Here is a 22,035-nt window from a genome sequence, read left to right on the forward strand (position 1 = left end):
AATGGAAGGTAATAGAAATGAAAATATTGAAATGGGAGTACTTTTTGTTTTTAGGTAAACAAAGGGAAATGATACAAAACAAGTCTGTATTTAAGCAATTACCTATTTTCCACATATATATACAATGAGGGACATCAAGAACAGACTTCTTATGAACTGCACCCACTTTTTCATCTGACATCAGTCTCTCCTTCCTTTTCTGATAGTTCTCCGGTTGCTCTTCCATCATCTCAAAACTATTACTGTGATTTCTGGACTATCGAGGGCACCTGTCTATAAGCTGAAGGCAACGAGGTGTTGTGACACAAGATATTTACACAGATAGATTTTTAAACACTTTAATTACCACTTCTTCTGAACAGTGTCTGAAACACGGCAGTTAAACAATGCTGCTTCGTTAGACGCATCGCCATCGATTCGTTGATGCCAAGCTTACATGCAGCAGATCTTTCCTACTCCGACAATAAGATAATCTTGGATTTAAAAGCTGCTTTAGTCGTGTGATGAGTCCACAATGAAGAGGGCTTAGTCTATGATGAAGAGAAGCTGAGTCTATGATGAAAAAGAGGAGCTGAGTCTAAGAAGAGGAGCTGAGTCTACAATGAAAAGGAGGAGCTGGGTCTATGATGAAGAAGAGCTCGGTCTACTTTGAAGAATAGCTGAGTCTATGATGAAGAGGAGCTGAGTCTATGACGAGGAAGAGCTCAGTCTATGACGAAGAGGAGCTGAATCTGCGATGAAGAGAAGCTGAGTCTGCGATGAAGAGAAGCTGAGTCTGCGATGACGAGAAGCTGAGTCTACAATGAAGAGGAAATGAGTCTAACATGAAGAGGAGGAGCTGATTCTACAAAGAGGAGGAGCTGAGTCTACGATGAAGAGAAGCTGAGTCTATGATGAAGAGGAGCTGAGTCTACAATGAAGAGGAGCTGAGTCTACGACGAGGATGGATTGCTGCTGGCAGGCCATCCCAGAACATCATACACCTCCTGTAAAGAAGCAGAGAAGGAGAGGAGCAGCACCGGCCTTGATCTTCTGGTCACCATCAGCCATGATCTTCTGCTGATGTTCAGCTCTTCACGAAGAAACACGCGAGTTCAATTAATTAAGATATTCCTTTATTAGTATCATAGTGGTGAAGTTTCTATGGCTCTAATGCGTTAGATAAAAGATCAAAGATCACAGCTAGTGCTCTGACCTGCTGGCATTGATCAAAGCAGTAGCTTTGATCTATGGTCTGACTCACACTGGCCTTCTTTCTCCCTTGTCTTTCTGTCTTATCCGGTTCCTGAGTGTACAAAAGTTGAAATTGGACCTTGTCCTAGTTTTCTCAAGGTCAAGGTGATATTCGCATTTTTATCCCCTTTGCTGCCCGAGTAATGTGTTTGTTGTTTCATATTTCCATCTGCAACATTTGCCATGATATTTGGTGGACATACGAACGGACGGATAAACGAACACACGAACACTGACAACTACAATCCATCACCGCTTTGAAGCAGGATGTAACAATAATAAACCACAATAAATACATTGGAAAAATGTAGCCGCAAGAGGGCACAAGCCAGGGTCTTATTTTGCTGGTCCCAAGCCCGGATATATACAGAGGTTTGTGTCAGGAAGGGCACCCGATGTAAAACGTTTGCCAAATCACACATGCAAATCAAATCTATGACTCCCATACCAGATCCATCGAGGCCCGGGTTAACAACGACTGCCATCGGTGCTGTTCACCTACAGGGTGCCGATGGAAATTGGATTACTGTTGGTTGAAGAAGGAGAGGAGGAAAGTGTGTTCATAGGAAGAGAGAAAAGAGGAACGCCAAGAGTATAGGACTGAGAGTAGGGATGAATGAATGTTTGAACTATGACAGGAAAAGGTAGAGTTGGTTGACATGATGCAGAGGAGGAAGGTAGACATACTGCGTGTCCAGGAGACCAGGTGGAAAGGTAGCAAGGTAAAGGTAGATAGGTTGGAGCAAGCCCATTAAGGCTTTTGTATGTTAATAAGAGTACCTTAAAATCGGATCTAACATGAATCGGGAGCCAGTGTAATGCAGCCAAAACTGGGGTGATATGGTCAAATTTCCTAGTTTTAGTTAATATTCTTGCTGCTGTGTTCTGAACCATCTGAAGGCCCCTAGTTCTAGACCGAGGCAACCCTGATAACAGAACATTACAATAGTCAAGTCTAGAGGAGACAAAGGCATGAATCAAAATTTCTGCATCAGCCATGGCTAAAGAGGACCTAATTTTGGAAATATTACGTAGATGAAAGAAGGCGATTTTTGTCACCTCTTTAATATGCTTGTCAAAGGCAAGAGTTGAATCTAACGTTACTCCAAGGTTCTTGACTGTTGAACTATGGGTTATAAGACAGTTATCTACAGATATTGTTAGTTGTTGAAATTGGTTTCTATGTCGCGCAGGGCCAATGATTAACATTTCAGTTTTGTCTGGGTTTAGGAGCAAGAAATTACTGGACATCCAACTATTCACAGCAGAAAGACAGGCCTCTAGTTTAATCAATTCAGATCGATCATCTGCTTTTATGGGCATATAAAGTTGTGTGTCATCCGCATAACAGTGGAAACTTATTCCAAAGCTGCGTATAATTTGACCAAGAGGTGCAACATACAGGGAGAATAATAGAGGACCAAGGACAGACCCCTGAGGTACGCCATATTTGACGTCGGAGAAGGCAGAAGTTTTATTATTGTAGGAGACACATTGTGTCCTATCAGATAGATAAGATTTTAACCAAGCCAGAGCTAACTCACAGACACCAAACTGTCTCTCCAGTCGGTCAAGGAGTATACAGTGATCTATAGTATCAAACGCTGCACTAAGATCCAAAAGAAGGAGAACAGAAGTGGTATCAGAGTCCAGATTTAATAGGAGATCATTCACAACTTTGGTAAGTGCTGTGAGAGAGTTGTCTTTGGTGCAGACTTCAATGGACATGTTGGTGCAGGTAACAGAGGTGATGAGGAAGTGATGGGCAGGTTTGGTATTGAGAAGACGAACGCAAAAGGACAGATGGTGGTTGATTTTGCAAAAAGGATGGAAAAGGCTATAGTGAATACTTTCCTACCTCTACTCTTATAGGGTGACCTATAAGAGTGGAGGTAGGAGCATACAGATAGACTGCATCTTGTGTAGACGGTGTAATCTGTAGGAGATCAGTGACTGTAAAGTAGTGGTCGGCGAGAGTATAGCCAAACAGCATAGGATGGTGGTGTGTAGGATGACTCTGGTGGTGAGGAAGATGAAGAGGGCAACGGCAGGACATAGGATGAAATGGTGGAAGCTGAAAAAGGAAGAGTTTTGTAGGACTTTTATGAAGGAGTTTAGACAGGCTCTGGGTGGTCAACTACAGCTAATGTGATCAGGGAGACAGGTAGGAGAGTACTCGGTGTGTCATCTGGAAGGAAAGTAGATAAGGAGACTTGGTGGTGGAATTAGGAGGTACAGGAGCGTTTACAGAGAAAGAGGTTAGCTAAGAAGAAATGGGACACTGAGAGGACTGAGGAGAGTAGACAGGAGTACAGGGAGATGCAGCGTAAAGTGAAAGTAGAGGTAGCAAAGGCAAAACAAGGGGCTTATGATGACTTGTATGCTAGGTTGGACAGTAAGGAGGGAGAGACTGATATATATTTTACACCGTTTAATGAGGGGGTGAAATAATCACAAATGTGACGAGAGATATTTCCAGTCAGTAATGTCTTTACTGCCTTGCGGGAAAAAAGTGCCGCGAATGTCCGGAATACACATCAAGACTCAAGCAATCGATCTCAGACGATTTGATCAAGACAACACTGATGAACAACGATAACATTGATATGTCTTGACTTTTAACAATAACAAACCAAATAAACAATGAATTAATTAGGCTTTTAAGCTTTTTAACGTTTTAACCCTTCTTAAACATATCTGTGAGTTTTTAATGTTTTTAGCCAGTTTTCAAAACACTTACTAATTATATTTAGTTTCTCTTAACTAAATGCTTATCTTATTAAAAATCTTCAAATAACAGTCTTTTAAACTTACTATCTTATTATTATTACAATCATTTCTAACTTATCAGCTTATTATCATTTCTAACTTGTCACATATACAGGTTAGCAAGACAGAAAGACAGAGATGGGAGGATGTGCAGCAGGTTAGGGTGGTGGCCAAACTCCTCGGTGGAAAAAGCACCAGGGGTGGATGAGATTCGCCCTGAGTACCTCAAGTCTCTGGATGTGCAGGGACTGTCATGGTTGACACGTCTCTGTAACATCACATGGCAGTTGGGGATAGTACCTCTGGATTGGTAGACCGGGGCGGTGGTCCCTCTTTTCAAAAAGGGGGACCAGAGGGTGTGTTCCAACTATAGGGGGATCACACTCCTCAGCCTCGCAAGGAAAGTCTATTCCAGGGTACTGGAGAGGAGGATTAGACCTGTAGTCGGACCGCAGATTCAGGAGGAACAATGCGGTTTTCGTCCAGGTCGTGGAACACTGGACCAGCTCTACACCCTCCATCGAGTGCTCGAGGGTTCATGGGAGTTTGCCCAACCAGTCCATATGTGTTTTGTGGATCTGGAGAAGCCATTTGATCGTGTCCCTCGTGGTATCTTGTGGGGCGTGCCTCGGGAGTGTGAGGTCCGTGGCCTTTTGCTAATGGCTGTCCAGCCCCATATGACCGAAGCCAGAGCTTGGTTTGCATTGCCGGCAGTAAGTCAGACCCGTTCCAGGTGCATGTTGGACTCTGGCAGTGCTGTCCTTTATCACTGGTGTAAACTTGTTAAACTCTTACACCCTTTTTTCCTCAAAAAAAAACCTAAAAAAATACTCATAGCAAAATATTTGCTGATAATATTTACAAAAGTAAATCAAAGCATTTGTACTGCATAATCACAGAAAGATGAACTAAAAACAAAATAAGTAAAACAGAAGGAAAAAATAAAACAATAAAAGTTATCAAACCAGGAATAAAATTATTAAAACCAAAGAGTTGTCCTTTAACTGAAACTCTTAACTTCATTGGGCTGCAACAACAGGTTTTCCTCATTCAAATATCTCCCAAATATAATCTTGTCGTTTTTCCTCTTGAAAAAGTTCATGTTTGGACTGAGTTGAACCTCCACACTTAGTCTGTTCCACAGTTTCACTCCATTTACAGGGATACATGTGCTTTTCATTGTCGTTTTAACTGCTCATACTTTTAAGTTGAACTCTGTTCTTACAGTAGGTTATAATGGCCTTCTCTATCACTGAACATTTTTTGAATGTTATGTGGCAATAAATTGTTCCTTGCTCTAAACTTTACTATTGCAGTTTTGTATTCGACAAAATCCATAAACTTCACAGCAAATTATTGTAGAAACAGTTTGTTAGTGCTCTCCAGATCGTCTACCTTGCTAACTATTCTAATAGCTCTTTTTTGTAGAATGCATAATGGTTTCAAGTTACCTTTATAGGTGTTACTGCAAAGCCCGCATAGAGCGGGACGCAAGAGGTGGGGTACAGCCTGCATGAGACACCAGCTCATTTCGGTGCCACATGTTGATTATCTTTCAAAATACATTTTTCAAGGGGTGATTAGAATATATCCTTAAAGTAAAAATCACAACCTTAAATAGAAAGTATTCAGACCCCCTTAAATTTTTCAATCTGTTACAGTATATTGCACCAAGTGGCTAAAATCATTTAAGTTCATTGTTGAAACATTTTTCAATAAATCTGAAAAAAAAAAGTAGTCAATAATTGTGTGTTTTTCTGTCAATGCTGTGTGTACTTTAATGAGGAGTAAAATAAACTTAATTGATTTGAGCAATGATTTTCCCATTTTGAATTACCTCGTCCGTTCCTCATCTAATCTCTGTGATTCTTCCAATGCTGCATTCCAGCCCACTCTGAAAACATCCATAAGTCAATGTTTAATTTTGTCACCATGTCACAACTGTTTCTTTTCTTTTGTCTACTTTTATGCACTAGGTCTTTGCCCATATTGACCTGTCATTTAGTCAGATAATCTATTACATCTTGCTGATGCTATATTTCATGATCATAAGGTCCATTGAACTGTGATAATGTGGAGGCATGGAGAAATGTGTCTTTTTGGGGTTTTTTACACTTTGTTGATCCTCAAAGGGGAACGATCGGTAGCCATAAAGAGAAAGTTGGGGTTTACTATCTTGCTCAAGGACCCATCAACATGCAGACAGGGGAACTGGGGCCCAAAGCACTGACCTCCTGGACAATGCTTTCACTTTGGTAGACAAGTCAAGAGGTGCAAGCCATGCAATCTTATCTGTAAACAAACAGTGGCTGTGACAAAATGGGTACATAGCACCCCCTAAGTGCTTTAAATGAACAGCTCAAGTTGACTGTTGAATCTATCCATGATCAATTGTGTACCCACACATTAACATCATGTCATAGTCTACCAAAACACCTTAGACATTTTCTTTTGTTCTCACAGTAGAAAAAACACTGAAAATGTTTAAGTGAAAGTGTTTAAATGTGTTTAAATGAACTCAAGCTGTAAATTCAGTGCCATTTATTTCTTTATTTTCTCAACTTTCAGAGAATAGTATCATATAATAAGACAGTGTTTGTATAGACATCCCGATTACCTGGAGCCACCTCCAGTAGACACTGACCGATCAGTGATGGACATAAAGTTTTATTAACACAGGAGCTGAAAAAAATCACTGTCACTGAGAGATCCAAAATCTGATATTTGAGACCAGGGCAGATTTATAATTAGAGTCTGACTTGAGCTACAGTAAGGTGACATTTCAGGCATTGGGAGCCCAGAGAGCAGAAATATAGACATGGATGAAGGATGATGAAGTCCAGAGAGGCAGGAAAATCAGGGATGGGCCAGTTAATTTGATGTCACAGAGGTAGGCAGGCTATCCAAGGCTCCCAACTCTGTAATCACACAAACAAAATAGATTTAAGTGTCAGACAAGATGTTTGTCATTTCAAACAATGTCTAGTCCTGAAAAGCTATCATGTGCCCTCTCATCTAACACACTCAGCATGTATCAATGTGAAACCATGACATATTTCCTGTAAGTTTCTCCTCCTTGCTAATGACAGTCTTGTTGGAAGACATGTTTATTTCAAAAGCTACTGGCCAAATGTCCTGAGAAGATTCATCACATTCACACAGATTTTTGTGATGATTCTGGTGACCTCCAGCATTTTTTCAAACAAATCTTCACACCAGAGCATTGTTATATTTACTCATACATTTATGCAAAGGGAATAGCATATAATATTCTTCCCCAGTGACTTTCTCAATAGTAACAATTCATTACTGTATTTGTGACATGAATGTTACATTTTTGACAGTAAATCAAGTGTCAGAATGTTGTTATATCAGTCATTCATTAGTCCGGAGCGAAGTTAAAATTTTAGCCTCTGGGCCTGACAGGTACGACAGGTTTGCTGGTTTTAGTACATTGTCAGATCATTGTCAGATCGATGTCAAGCTCAGCCTCATGTTAATGTATATAATGTATATAAAATTGAAAGAGTATTTAAATGTATGACAGAAAGAGGTGGAGTGGTTCCTCAAATTGCATATTAGACATGAAATATTTGATTTAAGACTCAGTTGTTGAAAGCAACTGTCTCCACAACACCAGTCTGTGTGATTTTCTGTCCAATCTACTGTCTCCTGTGCTGCATTACTACTCTGGATGGCTGTGGAACACACACACTGACTCACATTCAAGTTAGATCGCAGCTGGTTAACAGGCCTACCTTTAAGTTTGAGGAATGAAAGAAAATCTATGACAGTGTGAATGACGTCTCCATCTGCTATTCTGAGGGTACCTGTGAGGACAAAGACAATGTTTGACACCAGTGCCAGGTAAATTTGGTAGGTTTGAAACAGTAAAGGGTCTAAATACGTCCACAGAACTATATACGTATATGGCTAAAGGGAGAAATTCTGTTAATGTTGTTCATTATGATCAGCATTTGATTTGGATTTGGATTAAAACATCTACAAAATACATTGTATTTGCAGTTCATAACCCATTTTCACCCTTAAAAAACACAATTATTTTTTTTTTTAAATTAAAATTTTTTTTTTAGCAGAACAAAACATCACTGATATTTGGAACTCAGAACAGTACATAGTGAGATGGAGAAGCCTTCTGTCTCTGTCAGGAGAGCTGGCAAAATCATGAAAATTCACGAACATAAAAAAAATTTAACTTTTCATTATCCACTTCATAAACTGTTAAGATTCTGTTAAGAATTTCCCCATGTCACCATTTCAACAAATAACTCAGCACATTTCCTAGTAAATAGTCTGCTCAGGTGTTGTTAATTTATTTTTATTTTGTTGTTTAGTTTAAGTCCGATGCATTATGAGATTGATGAATGATACACCCTGAGTAACGTGCAATGGTCTCTTAAAAATAAAGCCTGATTCTGAGTCATTAGCTATGTTCAGATATATCTTTTGGACTGAGTTGCTGGATGAATGGTTGTCATATAAATGAAATCATAAAATCCCAGAGTGCATCTCTTTGGGAGTCCTATCATCGTGTCTCTCTGTGTCCTCCAGACAGACCTGTTCTGAAGTCCTCCTCCTGGCCCATGTCCCTCTTGCCAGCAAGACCAGGCTTGTCTCCTAGTGTCCTGTGCCCATCTATGCCGTCTGAGTAGTGGGGGACGGGGTGAGGGGAATCACAATCAAGTCATAGAAACAGTACATGGGTCAAAGGGCATTTGACGGCACCGCTCAGATTGTACGGCTTTAAGATGAGGAAAACTGGGTAAATGTAATACAGGAATTTTTCTTTAATATTTCAGATACAAGAACACAATCTGCAGCTGTTTAATGTTATTTTATACATCCATAACCTACTAGACCAACAGACGTACAAACATGCATTCAAGGCTCTTCTCTACTTCATTGCTGTAAGAGCTAAAGAATATTGTTGCACATTTGGTACTAAGCTTGTAACTGGTTGGCTCAAACTTTTACGGACCACCTGCAGGGCTTGGCTAGTGGAATTGCAGTAAAACAAAGTTTTGAATAACTGAGGGGTTAAAAATAAATAAATAAATAAAAACCATAAAAAATAGGATGGACTGCAGTTTTAACACATAAAAAACATTAATGAAGAAAATAAAATAATGGACAAGCAAAATGATTCAAGTAGCCATGGTGGTTAACACATTATAAGGTCTTGAGGTGTTCATGCAAACCAGTGGTCCCCAACCTTTTTTGCACCACAGACCGGCTTAGCATCAATATTTTCACGGACTGGCCTTTAACATGTGGCGGATAAATACAGCAAAATAAAATGATATATATCCCCAGCATGAAAACTGATATTTTCTTTTTATTTAGGTGTTTCCAGAAACATAAGTTCTGTATTCTTTCTGTCTCTCTCGGTACTGATTGACCCATGGATCCATGGGTGTACTGTTCAAAAGTTGGGGACCACTGATGTGGAAGACACACTTAAAGTAATGCCACTGAGTTTTCTTGAGCCTATAGATCAAAATGAGATGTTGTTCAGAGTCACTGTCCTTGCTGGGTGGTTCAGGAGAGCTCTGCTTACAGAGCAGAACACTCTGACCAAAATGAACCAGCCGTAGTCTTTAAAGTTCTTGGATAAATTTGTGGAAAAAAATGTACTCGGACTGATTTGGATCTGCACACAGAACTCCTACATTCTGAGACCCCAAAAGCAGGAAAAAAATTTTTTTGTCCTTACTTAACATTAAGATAGAAAACAGGACTTGGATATAAATTAGCCTGGTGGCTAGTGGAAAAAGAAAATGTTGTGTTTACATGATGCTATTCTTTGCAGGCGCAGAAGAAGAGTTGTTTGAATTTCATGTTAATATTCATTCAATAAATAGGTCTTCTGACTGAATGTGAGACACACTAAGATATTGGGCTAATGTTACATTTTGAGTCACAGGGATAAGCTTTGGTTTCTCTGACAAACACATTCAGATGCAAACACTCTTTAAAATCACTGAAGCCAGACCAACTCCCAATGAGATCTGGGTCTATCTTACCCTGAGTCATCATCCAGTTTTACATTCACTCTGCCATGCAGACCACAGGTAATGGGTGACAGGATAGTCTTAAAAACTTAATTTACAAAATAACATGAAACAGGTCTAATACCCATTGAATACTATGGCAGATAATATAATAATATTAAATGATAGCTTAATGAAAAGCAATTTTTGTGAGCCAGATTCCAATGTTCCAGCTGGTTTGACATGTGATTTAATGTGAACATTAGTAGATACACATGCCACCTAATGCCATGCCACCTAATGTGTGTGTGTGTGTGTGTGTGTGTGTGTGTGTGTGTGTGTGTGTGTGTGTGTGTGTGTGTCTGTGTGTGTGTGTGTCTGTGTCTGTGTGTCTGTGTGTGTGTGCTTACAAGAATAATGCAAAAAAAAAAATAAAATTAAATTTTTACAAATTTTTGGAAATATCTGAGAATTATGAAATCTCCTACAAAAATAAACAAGTATTAAATTATATATAATTAATATAGTGAGTATACATTAAACATACAAATGCCAGGTTTTATTTAATTTGAAGGCATTAAGTTTTGAAGGCATTAGTTTTTCCTGAATTTCCCTTGGGATCATTAAAGTATATATCTATCTATCTTAAGGAAAAAGTTAATGAATGACAATGAATTCAGCTCAGGAATGTTACTTTACACACACACACACACACACACACACACACACACACACACACACACACACACACACACACACACACACACACACACACACACACACACACACACTCACACACACACACACACACACACACACACACACACACACACACACGACACCTGTAAGCATGCAGATGAGAGGTAGAGTGGCATGCAGCTTCTTAATGGTGCACCCCCAATGAGCAACTTTTTAAGGGGATGATGCCTTGCTCAAGGGCACCTTGAACTTCATGGGCGTTGAACCAGCCACCCTCCGGTCTCCAGCCCAAGACTTAGTGGACCAAGCTGCTGCTGCCCACCAAGATGGAATGAATGCAGGAATACTTCATAGTGACGACATTCCTGTTACCACCATTAGTGACGACATTCCTGTTACCACCATTAGTCAACAATGAGCACAAATATAGTGTAATATCCATTCTCCACACCGCACATATATGTACAGAGATCAAAATGATTTTCTTCGCTTAAAGTAGATAAAATTGCTATGTTTGGAAGCAGAAGCACAGACAGCATAAAATGACAGATGTCCTCCCTGATGAGGGACAAAAGTAGCTAAAAGGTGTGATCTTTGTTCAGAGCAATTCCTAGCTTGATACCAAGACCCTGCAGCGGCCGTATGAGTCTATCTTACATTGAGCGACCAGCTCCTCTCTGCCTCTGGGACTGGGAGAATCCTTTATCTGAATTAGGTGATCAATACGACCTGAAACACAGGATGATGCAGGAGCAACCTTTATGCGGGCTTCACAGACACACACTGACACACACACAGTGTGTCAGAGACGCACACACACACACAAACATATACAAACACACACACACACGCATGCACGCACGCGCACACACACACACACACACACACACACACACACACACACACACACACACACACACACACACACACACACATATCTCCAGTATTTACTTAAAGTATCCCTGTGACACAGGACACAGGACAATGTTTGATTAAATTCTATTGTTTGACAGTGAAGACAGTGAACAAGACAATAGTTACAGAAGATGAACTTTTACATTGGCAACATTTTTAAGTAATACAGATTATATAAATATTTACCAGTATGTGTGTGTGTGTGTGTGTGTGTGTGTGTGTATATATACACATATATATATACACACATATATAAACATACCATGTTCATTATTTCCCCACCTATATATCTGAAAAAGTGAGCTTTTCACTTGAAAAGTCTCACGCTGTCAGCAATCAAGCCAACCAATCACAGCGCATCTGCCAGAAGGAATCACATGAACAATATGGCGTAAGTCATCTGCTATGTTAGGAGAAGAAATAACTCCACATGGTCTTCCCAGTTAACACAATTTTAGAGTGTCATAACTGTTCCAACAATTTTCATGTCTTTGAGCAGAGAGTCCAAACAGCAGGAACGAGACAGAAAACAACGATTTCTGAGTGAAACTTGCTGCTAGCACCAACAGTCTGTCCAGCTATGGTTTCCATTTGGAATGGGATGTGGTGGAAAGTTTTAAATACAATAAAATAATACAATAAAATAATATAATAAAATAATATAATTTCATAGAACCAAAGATCTGTATTGTTGTGTGTGTCAAATCATCCAGCACTTGTGAAGGTGGCCCCAGGATGTCTCGAGGTCATGAAGACGCTGCATGAAAATAATTACTGTTAGACCATATTTGGAAATGTTTCCATGACTGTTGGTATCCTCGGAAGAAGTTAGACACTGACAGAAGCAGCAAGCCAGATCATTTCATATGTTATACCTGAAATTAGAATGTACGTTTCTGCGCAGGGTCATCCAAAGAATGTCTGCAGCAGATACTCTGTATGTCCTCGCAGGGTTCGCGTGACTGATTATATTATGTCATCAAATAGTTTTGTGAAACTGTCGACTTGATATTTTTGGTAATGTCTGGAGGTCATGACGTACCAACTGAAAGCCCGTAAAAAACTGGTTGAAAGCAGATGAGCCGAGGTTAATACCTCCCCCTAGTCACGCCTTTAGAGTATAAATATTGTGTGATTCTTTTCATATTTTGTACCTGGAACTTCGCTGCAGCTCTCGTCTGTAAAGTTTTTCCTGTACCCAGAATATTCTGTAACAACACCTCAATGGACCATTCATCGTCTCCAGAGCTCTCATCATGATTAGATAAGTATTTGTTGTGTATGTGTGTGTGTGTGTGTCTCGGCTGGCCTGGGAATGCCTCGGAATCCCCCCGGAGGAGCAGGAAGAGGTGTCCGGGGAGAGGAAAATATGGGCATCCCTTCTGTTTCCCCCATGACCCGGGTTGAAGATGGATGGATGGTTGGTTGGATGATCCTGGAATGCATTAACCATGAGTAACGAGGGATTACTGTATACATATACAGTGGTACCTCTACTTACTAAATAAATTGGTTCCGGAAGAAATTACCTAAGTAGAAAATTACGTAAGTAGAGACGCGTTTTCCATGGAAATGCCCTAATCCGTTCCAAGCCCACAAAAATTCCGACATCAATATTTTATAAAGCATAAAAATGCATCAAAACATGTAACAAATAGATGTTACGATTAGATTATTACACAGTAAATGAGAGTTGTGCATAACATAAAAAACAAAGAATAGAGTAAAGAATAATAATGACGGTCATTTACCTTTTAACTGCTGTCCTCATTGTTTTTTGCCCTCTTTGGTTCATGCGCTCCTATCTCACGATGCTGAACAACAGAGTGAATTCCAGTCCTCCTTTTGAACTTGTCCAACCACCCACACAATGCCTTAAACTCCTTAAACTTCCTTTTGTTTTAATAACGTGTCGATTGTAGATGCATTACGGCCATATTCTTTAGCGAGATCAACCAAACGCATCCCTTTCTCGTGCTTTTTTATGATCTGTTGCTTTGTTTTTATGGACATAAAAAACTTTTCTTTGTCTTTTCATCTTTTCTCCATCACTTTCTTGGGGTCCATAGCGAATACGTACTCAAAAAGTTATTTTATTTGTGCAAAAACTGTCAGAACACCTCATGGGTTGAATGCCGAACACACTCCATAAGGACCGTTCTAGCGCCACACAGAGGTGGAGTGGCATCCCTCTTAGCCAATGGGATGCCAGGAAGATACGTAATAAGTAATAGCCAATGGCAGAGCAGCTATGACAATGTGGTGTTCAGGAACCTGTGGGAGATTCGAGTATCAGCCGATACTGTGTTTTTAAATTACGTAAGTCGAAATTTCTTTCGTAAGTAGAAGCAATATTTTCCTGCTGAGAAATTTCATAAGTAGAAAATTTCGTAAGTAGAGACATTTGTAAGACATTTGTAAGTAGAGGTATCACTGTACATATATATATATATACAGTATATATATATATATATACACACATATACATACAGTATATATATATGTGTGTGTGTGTGTGTGTGTGTATATATATATATATATATATATATATATATATATATATATATATATATATATATATATATATATATCTGAGGTCTTTCTCCATGGCGAAAGACCTCAGGGCTTCAAGTGGATTTGAACCCACATTCTTACTGTGAGGAGAAGCTGCTAGAAACTATGACACCATGATGCCCATTTTGTGTAACTGATAATAAAAATTGTGGTGCTGTTTCCTCAATAATAAATCCTATGAGAACAAGAATATCAAGGCATCACTGAACAGACAACATTGCTGAAAGGATGTGCTTTTCACCTGCGCTGGACTTTTTGGTATATTTTCACTTTGAGTGGCAACCCCTGAAGGGAAAAGCCGAAAGGAGAAGAAGAAGACTCTTAACTTGGTGATTGTTCCTTTTTTGTTTTAATAATATTCCAACACCATCAGAGGTCTGGTGGAATCATAGTCCCTTATTTTGAAGTCGCAGGAGAGGAGAGGCTACATTTCTAGAGCCCCTCATTCTTCAGACGAATCAAAACTTGCTTGCAGCTTTGAAATGCAGGTGGGACAAACATGATCACCTGTTAGCTTAGCTCTCTTCACCCGAGTGTCCAAAACACACGGTTGAAGGTCAGATGATATGATCACAAGATCGATCATTGACCTCTGACCCAGGATGGTCTGGTACCAGGTAGACTTATGAGCATCCTTGTGTTTGAACATGATGTTAGTTATGAACAATCCGTGACTAGCTCAGAAGTCCAACAACATAACACCTCTCGTGTTTAGATCAGGGAGGCCATTCCTCCCAATCACTTCCTTCCAAGTGTCTCCATCATTGCCGACGTGTGCAATGAAGTCATCCAGTAGGAGGAGTAGGAGTGGGGAGATATAGTTGGTCAGAGTCAGAGTTATTGCCAGAGAGATGGCCACCACTTCCACTATCTTCACTAGCCTTTGCTTTATCATCCATGATAAACAGTAAAGTATCCAAGGTACCAAGCCTGATTATCATCCATGATAAACAGTAAAGTATCCAAGGTACCAAGCCTGATTATCATCCATGATAAACAGTAAAGTATCCAAGGTACCAAGCCTGACGCTGCTAACACAGACAACAGCAAACAATGACAAGAGGAGGAGACGAGTGTTGGAACTGCGTGAACGCAGAGGTGCTGCTCAGTGGGGTTGTGGCAGAAAGAAGAACTGCCGGACAATGGTCGGATATGGTGTAGCGTGTTTGCTTCTATCTCTGTGTGTTCGAGACCATGGTAAACATATACTGTATATGTATATGTGTATGTGTATATACAGTATATACATGTATTGTGCTCACACAAACATACAAACACCCTGTAGATGAGAGCCCTAAGAGACATAATTTGCACTTATTAATAATCACTCATCACTTCACATTTTAAATAACATCATCCCTAGTAGTAGTGAATGATGACAAGCCAATCACATTTCATTTTCTTCTTGTTTTAAATACAACAATTAGTATCTGGAGTGTTCCAATAATTAACATGGATCACATGTGACCCTGCACCCAATTCTAACTGCTCTAAGTAATTCAATTTGAAGACCTGTCTTTATCTGCAGCCTGTAGCACACCATTTCCTGGTAGGTTTTGACCCTCTTCTTTAGCAGGTACCTTCTGTAAACTCATTTAATGGCCACAGGAAAACATTACATCCTTCAGAACCAACTTTGCATGTACTCAACATGTGATTTAGCTCTGTAGATGCTGAAGGATCTGTCTCCTGGTGCCACGCTGTGTTGTGAAAGTTGTTTTCTATCATTATTTTCATTAGAGCTTATAGTTGTACATTTTAACTAAATAGGGAACATAAATGAATGGGAACAAACTATATGTGGTTATCCTGTTAGGGGTTGCCATTTAGATGAATGCTTGCATTTGTGTTTTTTTGCATTTATCTGCGCTTATAGCTGGACAGACTGTTCGTGCTAGCCAGTTATTTTCACTCAGAAATCGTTGCCGTTTTCTCTGTCGTTCCTGCTGTTTGGACTTTCTGCTCAAAAACATGAAAATTGTTGGAACAATTATGACACTCTAAAATTATGTTAACTGGGAAGTCCATAATTGGTTATTTCTTCTCCTAACATAGCAGATGCCTTACGCCGTATTGTTCATGTGATTCCTTCTGGCAGATGCGCTGTGATTGGTTGGGCGCCCTGATTGGTTGGGCGCTTAACTGACAGGTAGTGGGTGGAGTTGGTGAAAGCGTGACAGTGTGACAGCGTGAGACTTTTTGAAGTGAGCTTATTCAAATAAATAGGTGGGGAGATGCTCGCTTGTTTACTGAAGTAGCATTCACAAAGCGGGATGATTGCTGGCAATATTCGGCACATCTTTCACTGAACTCCAGCGGCTTATCAGTGTGATTGGGTTTCAATGTCTTTAAGTGACGACTTAATTTATTTGGCTTCATGCTGTCCGCTGCCAGCATTTTTAGACACAGCAAACACACCGGTCTCTAGTCACAGTGAAGCCCAGCGCTACATACACTACGTCACAGTTCCTCGTCTTAGCTTTCGGGTGACTTGCTTTTGTCTCATTAACTTTGTCTCTCTCTGCCTTTCTTTTCTTCCCTGTTAAAAATTTTTTCATGTTGAGTCTTGGAGGTTTGTTTATGGCACTTCTGCCGACTACTGTAGTGGATGTGCAATTATACTTTATTTTAGTCAGGAAAAAAAAACATGTTCCCCAGGGTCACACACCCCCCTCCTGGCATCGCACCACTCCCCCCCAAGGGGGCGCACCCTACTATTTGAGAAGCGCTGCTTAATATTATTAAATTTCTAAATAAATAAATCTTATTTTCTTATCTTGGCATTAGGAAATTAAATTATTAAAAATGAAGGAAGAAAGCGTAACAATATAAGTTTTATAAGAGTCTGCTAAAAGAAAAAAAATCCCTGATATAAAATTAACAAAAAATAGCTGCTGTACATACAAAAAGAACAAATAAGTCATAATACATACTCATACTCTCAGTCTTGGTGAACGTGGACAAGCTGTGTGTTTTCTTGATAATTGTAGTTGTGTCGGCATCATTGTGTGTACCCTTCATGCTGTAGCTAGCTGGTAAATGTAGTGCTCTCTTCATATGTACTGGAGGAAAATGATCAAACAGTCTGCCCAATTGGTGAGGACTGCCAAAATGTTCTGAAGACCATCAATGGATCAACAACCATCACTCAGAAACACAACTTCATTTTTCATCCGGAGTAAAACATGCACACACTGCCCGTCGAGCCCAGCCCTTTGCTGTACAACCTAATCCATTCTTCTCAAAGACAAGAAGATTGTAATTATCTAACTATCCCAGCTGACTAAGGGCAAGAAGCAGGGTATACCCCTGATGTAACACCAGTTCATCACAGGACCACACACAAAGATAAAAAAAACACTTACTCTTGCACTCACACCTATAGACAATGTCGTATTCACCTACGCTTCAAGTTTTGGTGGCAGGAGGAAACCAGAGAACCCACGCAGACACAGGCAGAACATACAAACTGGAATGGAACCTGCTAGCCCCCACGCTACCGTGCTACACTGCCATACAACTTCTAACATCATATTGTCTCACAAAAAAAGGGAATTTTACATTAATAAATCAATGACCACAGATTCTAAAGTTTGTCCTTACCTTCAAGACACCTTAGCATTTTTCTGGGTCTTGTGGCCAAACATGATTGTGTCTGATTATCATTCCATAGCATTTCTTAGCTTAGCATTTCATTACTCATTCATTGGCTCTATACATATGCCAATGAATGAGGAAACAGTACCATATATATATGGTACTGTATGGGGAGGGTTCATAAACGTTTAAATTATCATACATAATAAAATATTTTATTATCATACATAATAAAATAAAGAGTTGGGCGCTATATTGCGGAATTTCATATTTGTGGGTTGGTTCCTGGAGTGCATTAACCGGGAGTAAGGAGGGATCACTGTGCATATGCATAATGCACTCCAGGAACCAACCCACAAATACGAAATTCCGGAATATAGCGCCAAACTCTTTATTTTATTATGTACGATAATTTGAACGTTTATGAACCCTCCCCATACTGATATTAAATCACCTAAAGCCATCTGTGGGGCGGCGGTGGCTCAGTTGTAGAGCACGAGGTAGAGCGGGTCATCCAATGTTTCAAGATCGGCGGTTCAATTCCTGCTCACGCCCAAAAAAACAACTGACAGTGGGAGGTGTCAGCTCACCTCCAGAGCACTGCCGAGACACCCGGAGCACTGCCAAGTTGCTCATTTGGGCGCACCACCAAGGAGCTGCACGCCACTCTACCTCCCCTGCATGCGTACATGCCCCTTGTGTGTGTGTTCAGGGCCTGTACACACACACACACACACACACATACTGTATATACTAATTTCCCCGTGAGAATTAAAATCAGTATATAGAATAAAAAAAATTCTATCTGTATTACGTTTTCCCACACTCTTACAGACTGTTCAAAGCACTTTTGTGTCTCACGGAATTGCGTTGCGTTCCAAGACTCACGGAATGCAGCGCAATTCCGGATGCTGTCAGCCTATAGAATGCACGTACAGCATCACATGACTACCTACTGACAATCCGCAATGAGGTGAAGCCGCGTGTGTTGATGCACAAATGCACGTGGGGTTACTGTCTCTATATACAGTATATGGTACAGGCCCACACATACAAACAGTCCAAGACCTAGTGGACTAAGAGACATTTTGTTGTTCCTACCAAACTAACAACTTCTCTCCTCCGTCATGTGTCATAATAAACATTTTGAATGAAGTGGCACAACACCAGTGTCCTGGAACTAGTTCATCCAAACAGACGGCCAAAACGGTATGCTGCTTCCAAATTTAATTTGACTTCTCAGTTTTCCTGGTCCCCACTATTGTTCTATTTGCAACCTTTGATCTGCTGAAGGAAATACTACCCAACTGAATTGCCTCAAAATGTTGCCAATGTGTCATCCATTTAATACTATCACAATTTTTTAAAATGTTTTTTAGCCTGAAAAAAAGGAAGATGTTCATAGCTTTCCAAGCCCAATTTATTTTATATACATTTGTATTTCATGTGTGTCCTCATTCCTTGCCCATGCGTCAGTCATAAAAGCTTGGATAATTGCGTTTTGAAAGGTAAATGCTACTGACACTGGGCTGCACACTGGGTTTGAATTGTATGAACAACTTCAATTAGAGAATCCAAATGCTGTCTGAACACAAAGGTGCAAAATGACAAATAGACAGATGTAATTTTAATAGTAGCATAGCCAATAAATGTTTGAAAATTGATATCATGCACATACGGATCAAGCTTTTAGGAGACATAACTGATAACTAGCAGTAGAACAACAGGGGTACAGAAAATGGTAAAGGCAAAAAAGAATAAACTATTAGCATAATGTGAAATTAACATAATAGTTAAAAATAAATACTGAAATAAAAGTAAACAAGTGACCAAGAAATATGGAGATGTTATAAAAATACTGGAAGAAAAATGAAGAGATGACGAAGTAAAGGAAAGACAAAAAGAAAAACCTATCAATCTATCTATCTATCTATCTATCTATCTATCTATCTATCTATCTATCTATCTATCTATCTATCTATCTATCTATCTATCTATCTATCTATCTATCTATTTATCTATGTCTGTCTGTGTATCTATATTTATCTATCCATTTGTAACATTTTACATGTATATTTATTTGATGATATAGTAGACATTTGCATATATATCATCAAATAAATTTTATATACATATATAATGATAATATTATGTATATTATGTCCATATGACTAGATGGACGCAAGCACTTATCTGGTAGCCAGTTGTACGGCTTCATTATTTAATGACACAAACATTTAATATTATTTACCACAGTAATATTGACAAATGTAATAAATATATAACATTTCTTTTAGTTATTGAAATAAATTAGATCACTCGAATTTGTGTTAATAGTGAAAACCTATCCCTTCAACCACAGCGGACAAGCTGAACTGGGTGCTTAGAGTGCATAGTGGTGTCTGTGGCGGTGGGGCGGCGGGTTGTGTGTCAGACGCTGTACTTACGGGGACCTAACAGATAGCCGGCACTGTTCAGAGTCCAGCCACGCTTCTCCTTTGCCTGCATAACCCACAGACAGACAGTGGTCAGGTCACAAAGAGCCACTGCTGGATGTCCACCCATCACAAGCATGTTTAAGGTCTCAAGATACCAAAGGTGAATATTAAAAACCCTAGAGGCCATGGCAAAGGCTATTTGTAAATGAATAAAATGAAATAGAACAGTGTGTGGACACCTTCTACATGTGACAGTTGAAAACATGAAGCTGGTGTACCCAGAGGTTACGCAGGTGGATTTCAAGCCCAGAACATTCTTGTGTGAGGAAACATTATGACACCATGCTGCTTACAGCTACTACAGCATATTTTAATTTTTTTTAATTCAAAACCATCATTTTAAAAATATTTATATGATTTCATATTGTCATTTTACAATTTAACATTCAAGCATTTTTAGAAATTAATACTGATAAGATTTGTTTACATTGCTTATGCAGTTTTTGTTTTAGTGTGATTTCACATTCATTGGATTTCTGTTGTGTCATTACAGATACTGATGAAATCAATGTGTAGTCTTGTGAGGTGTGGAAACTGCCTTCAGAAATATACAGAAAATAACCTGATGCTTCTAGTTTCAGTGGTTCAGGTCCTTTAGTGTTTGCATCGCAGTGTTGGAGAGAAGTTTCTTAACTGGTCCTCAAATTCTTTATATCATAGACCATGCTTAGTTTTTATTAGTTTGCATTTTATATTTAGGTATTATAACAATTTTAATATAACATCATACATTTAAGTATGTAGATACTTCTATAGTTTATTCTCTATCTTTCTTGTAATTTGATGCATTTTATCACTTGGCTTTATTTTCTACCCCTGTTTGTTGTTACTGATATTAGTATTTTATTAATAATTATGCGTGTTTGATCACAGTTGTGTGTCACATTAACAGTTGAGATTTGCGGGAAATTGAAACTTAATCCACTTACTGCAATGACCAATCCGATGGTTTCAGAGAGAGCAGCGCAGAAGATTAGGGACACGCAAAAAAACCCTAAACACCTCTTCATCTGAGAATAAGAGAAGAAAAGTCTCATGAGAACATGAACATTAGAAAGGTTACAGTCAAACAATTTTCTCCAGCATGATCTAAGACTACATTATTTTTGTCAGTAGTAAAACCATTTACCTTTGATTGCTTTGCTGTCGTCTTGAAATGAGCGTTGCGCGTCGTTCTATGTGGTTCGGATGAAATGAGGACTCCGTCCACATTTTATATGTTTCCAGTCCGACCCTGCTGATGTTGACTGGCGTCAGCAGCCGCTCCTGCAGACACGATGGGCAGGTCACAAACACACCACATAATGGATTTCAATAACGTCATGTAATGCTATCATCAGATTTTTCTTTGTCGCCCTCGGAGGTTTGGGATTGAATTAAAATAAAGGAAAAATGTGTTTGTCTGTCTAACTTTAATCTCGTTGTAAGTGTAGATACATAATCATAAATTCTTATTATTTCTTTATTTCCTTCCTTTAATATTAAATTCATCAAATTTTCATGTAATGATCATTCAAAAATTAAAATAATATATTTTAGTTACACTCAGGCAAGTTTTTGAAGAGGCTTGCTAAAGTTGCGATGACGTGTAATCACGCTGTCTTTCAATGATATAATTACATAGTAATACATTTATACAATTTTATTATATTTAATATTATATTATAATTTCTTAATTTACTTATTCTAAATAGTGTATATCACAAACCAAAAATTATAAACAATATAAATAGTTAGGA

At 39.1% G+C, this 22,035-nt stretch overlaps 1 protein-coding gene across 1 annotated transcript; it reads right to left on the bottom strand.

Moving 5' to 3' along the window:
• Positions 1 to 6,544: 6,544 nt before the first annotated feature.
• On the bottom strand, positions 6,545 to 21,560 carry gal (galanin/GMAP prepropeptide). Its single transcript, XM_068313609.1, has 6 exons — positions 21,426 to 21,560; positions 21,226 to 21,306; positions 20,246 to 20,300; positions 8,581 to 8,667; positions 7,761 to 7,832; positions 6,545 to 6,920 (listed from the first exon to the last, which is right to left on the bottom strand). The coding sequence occupies exons 2-6, from the start codon at positions 21,304 to 21,306 to the stop codon at positions 6,874 to 6,876; spliced, it is 342 nt and encodes a 113-aa protein (XP_068169710.1). The 5' UTR covers positions 21,426 to 21,560; the 3' UTR covers positions 6,545 to 6,873.
• Positions 21,561 to 22,035: the final 475 nt, after the last annotated feature.

Source organism: Antennarius striatus, chromosome 4 (genome assembly GCF_040054535.1).
Source record: "Antennarius striatus isolate MH-2024 chromosome 4, ASM4005453v1, whole genome shotgun sequence".
NCBI classification, from domain to species: Eukaryota; Metazoa; Chordata; class Actinopteri; order Lophiiformes; family Antennariidae; genus Antennarius; species Antennarius striatus.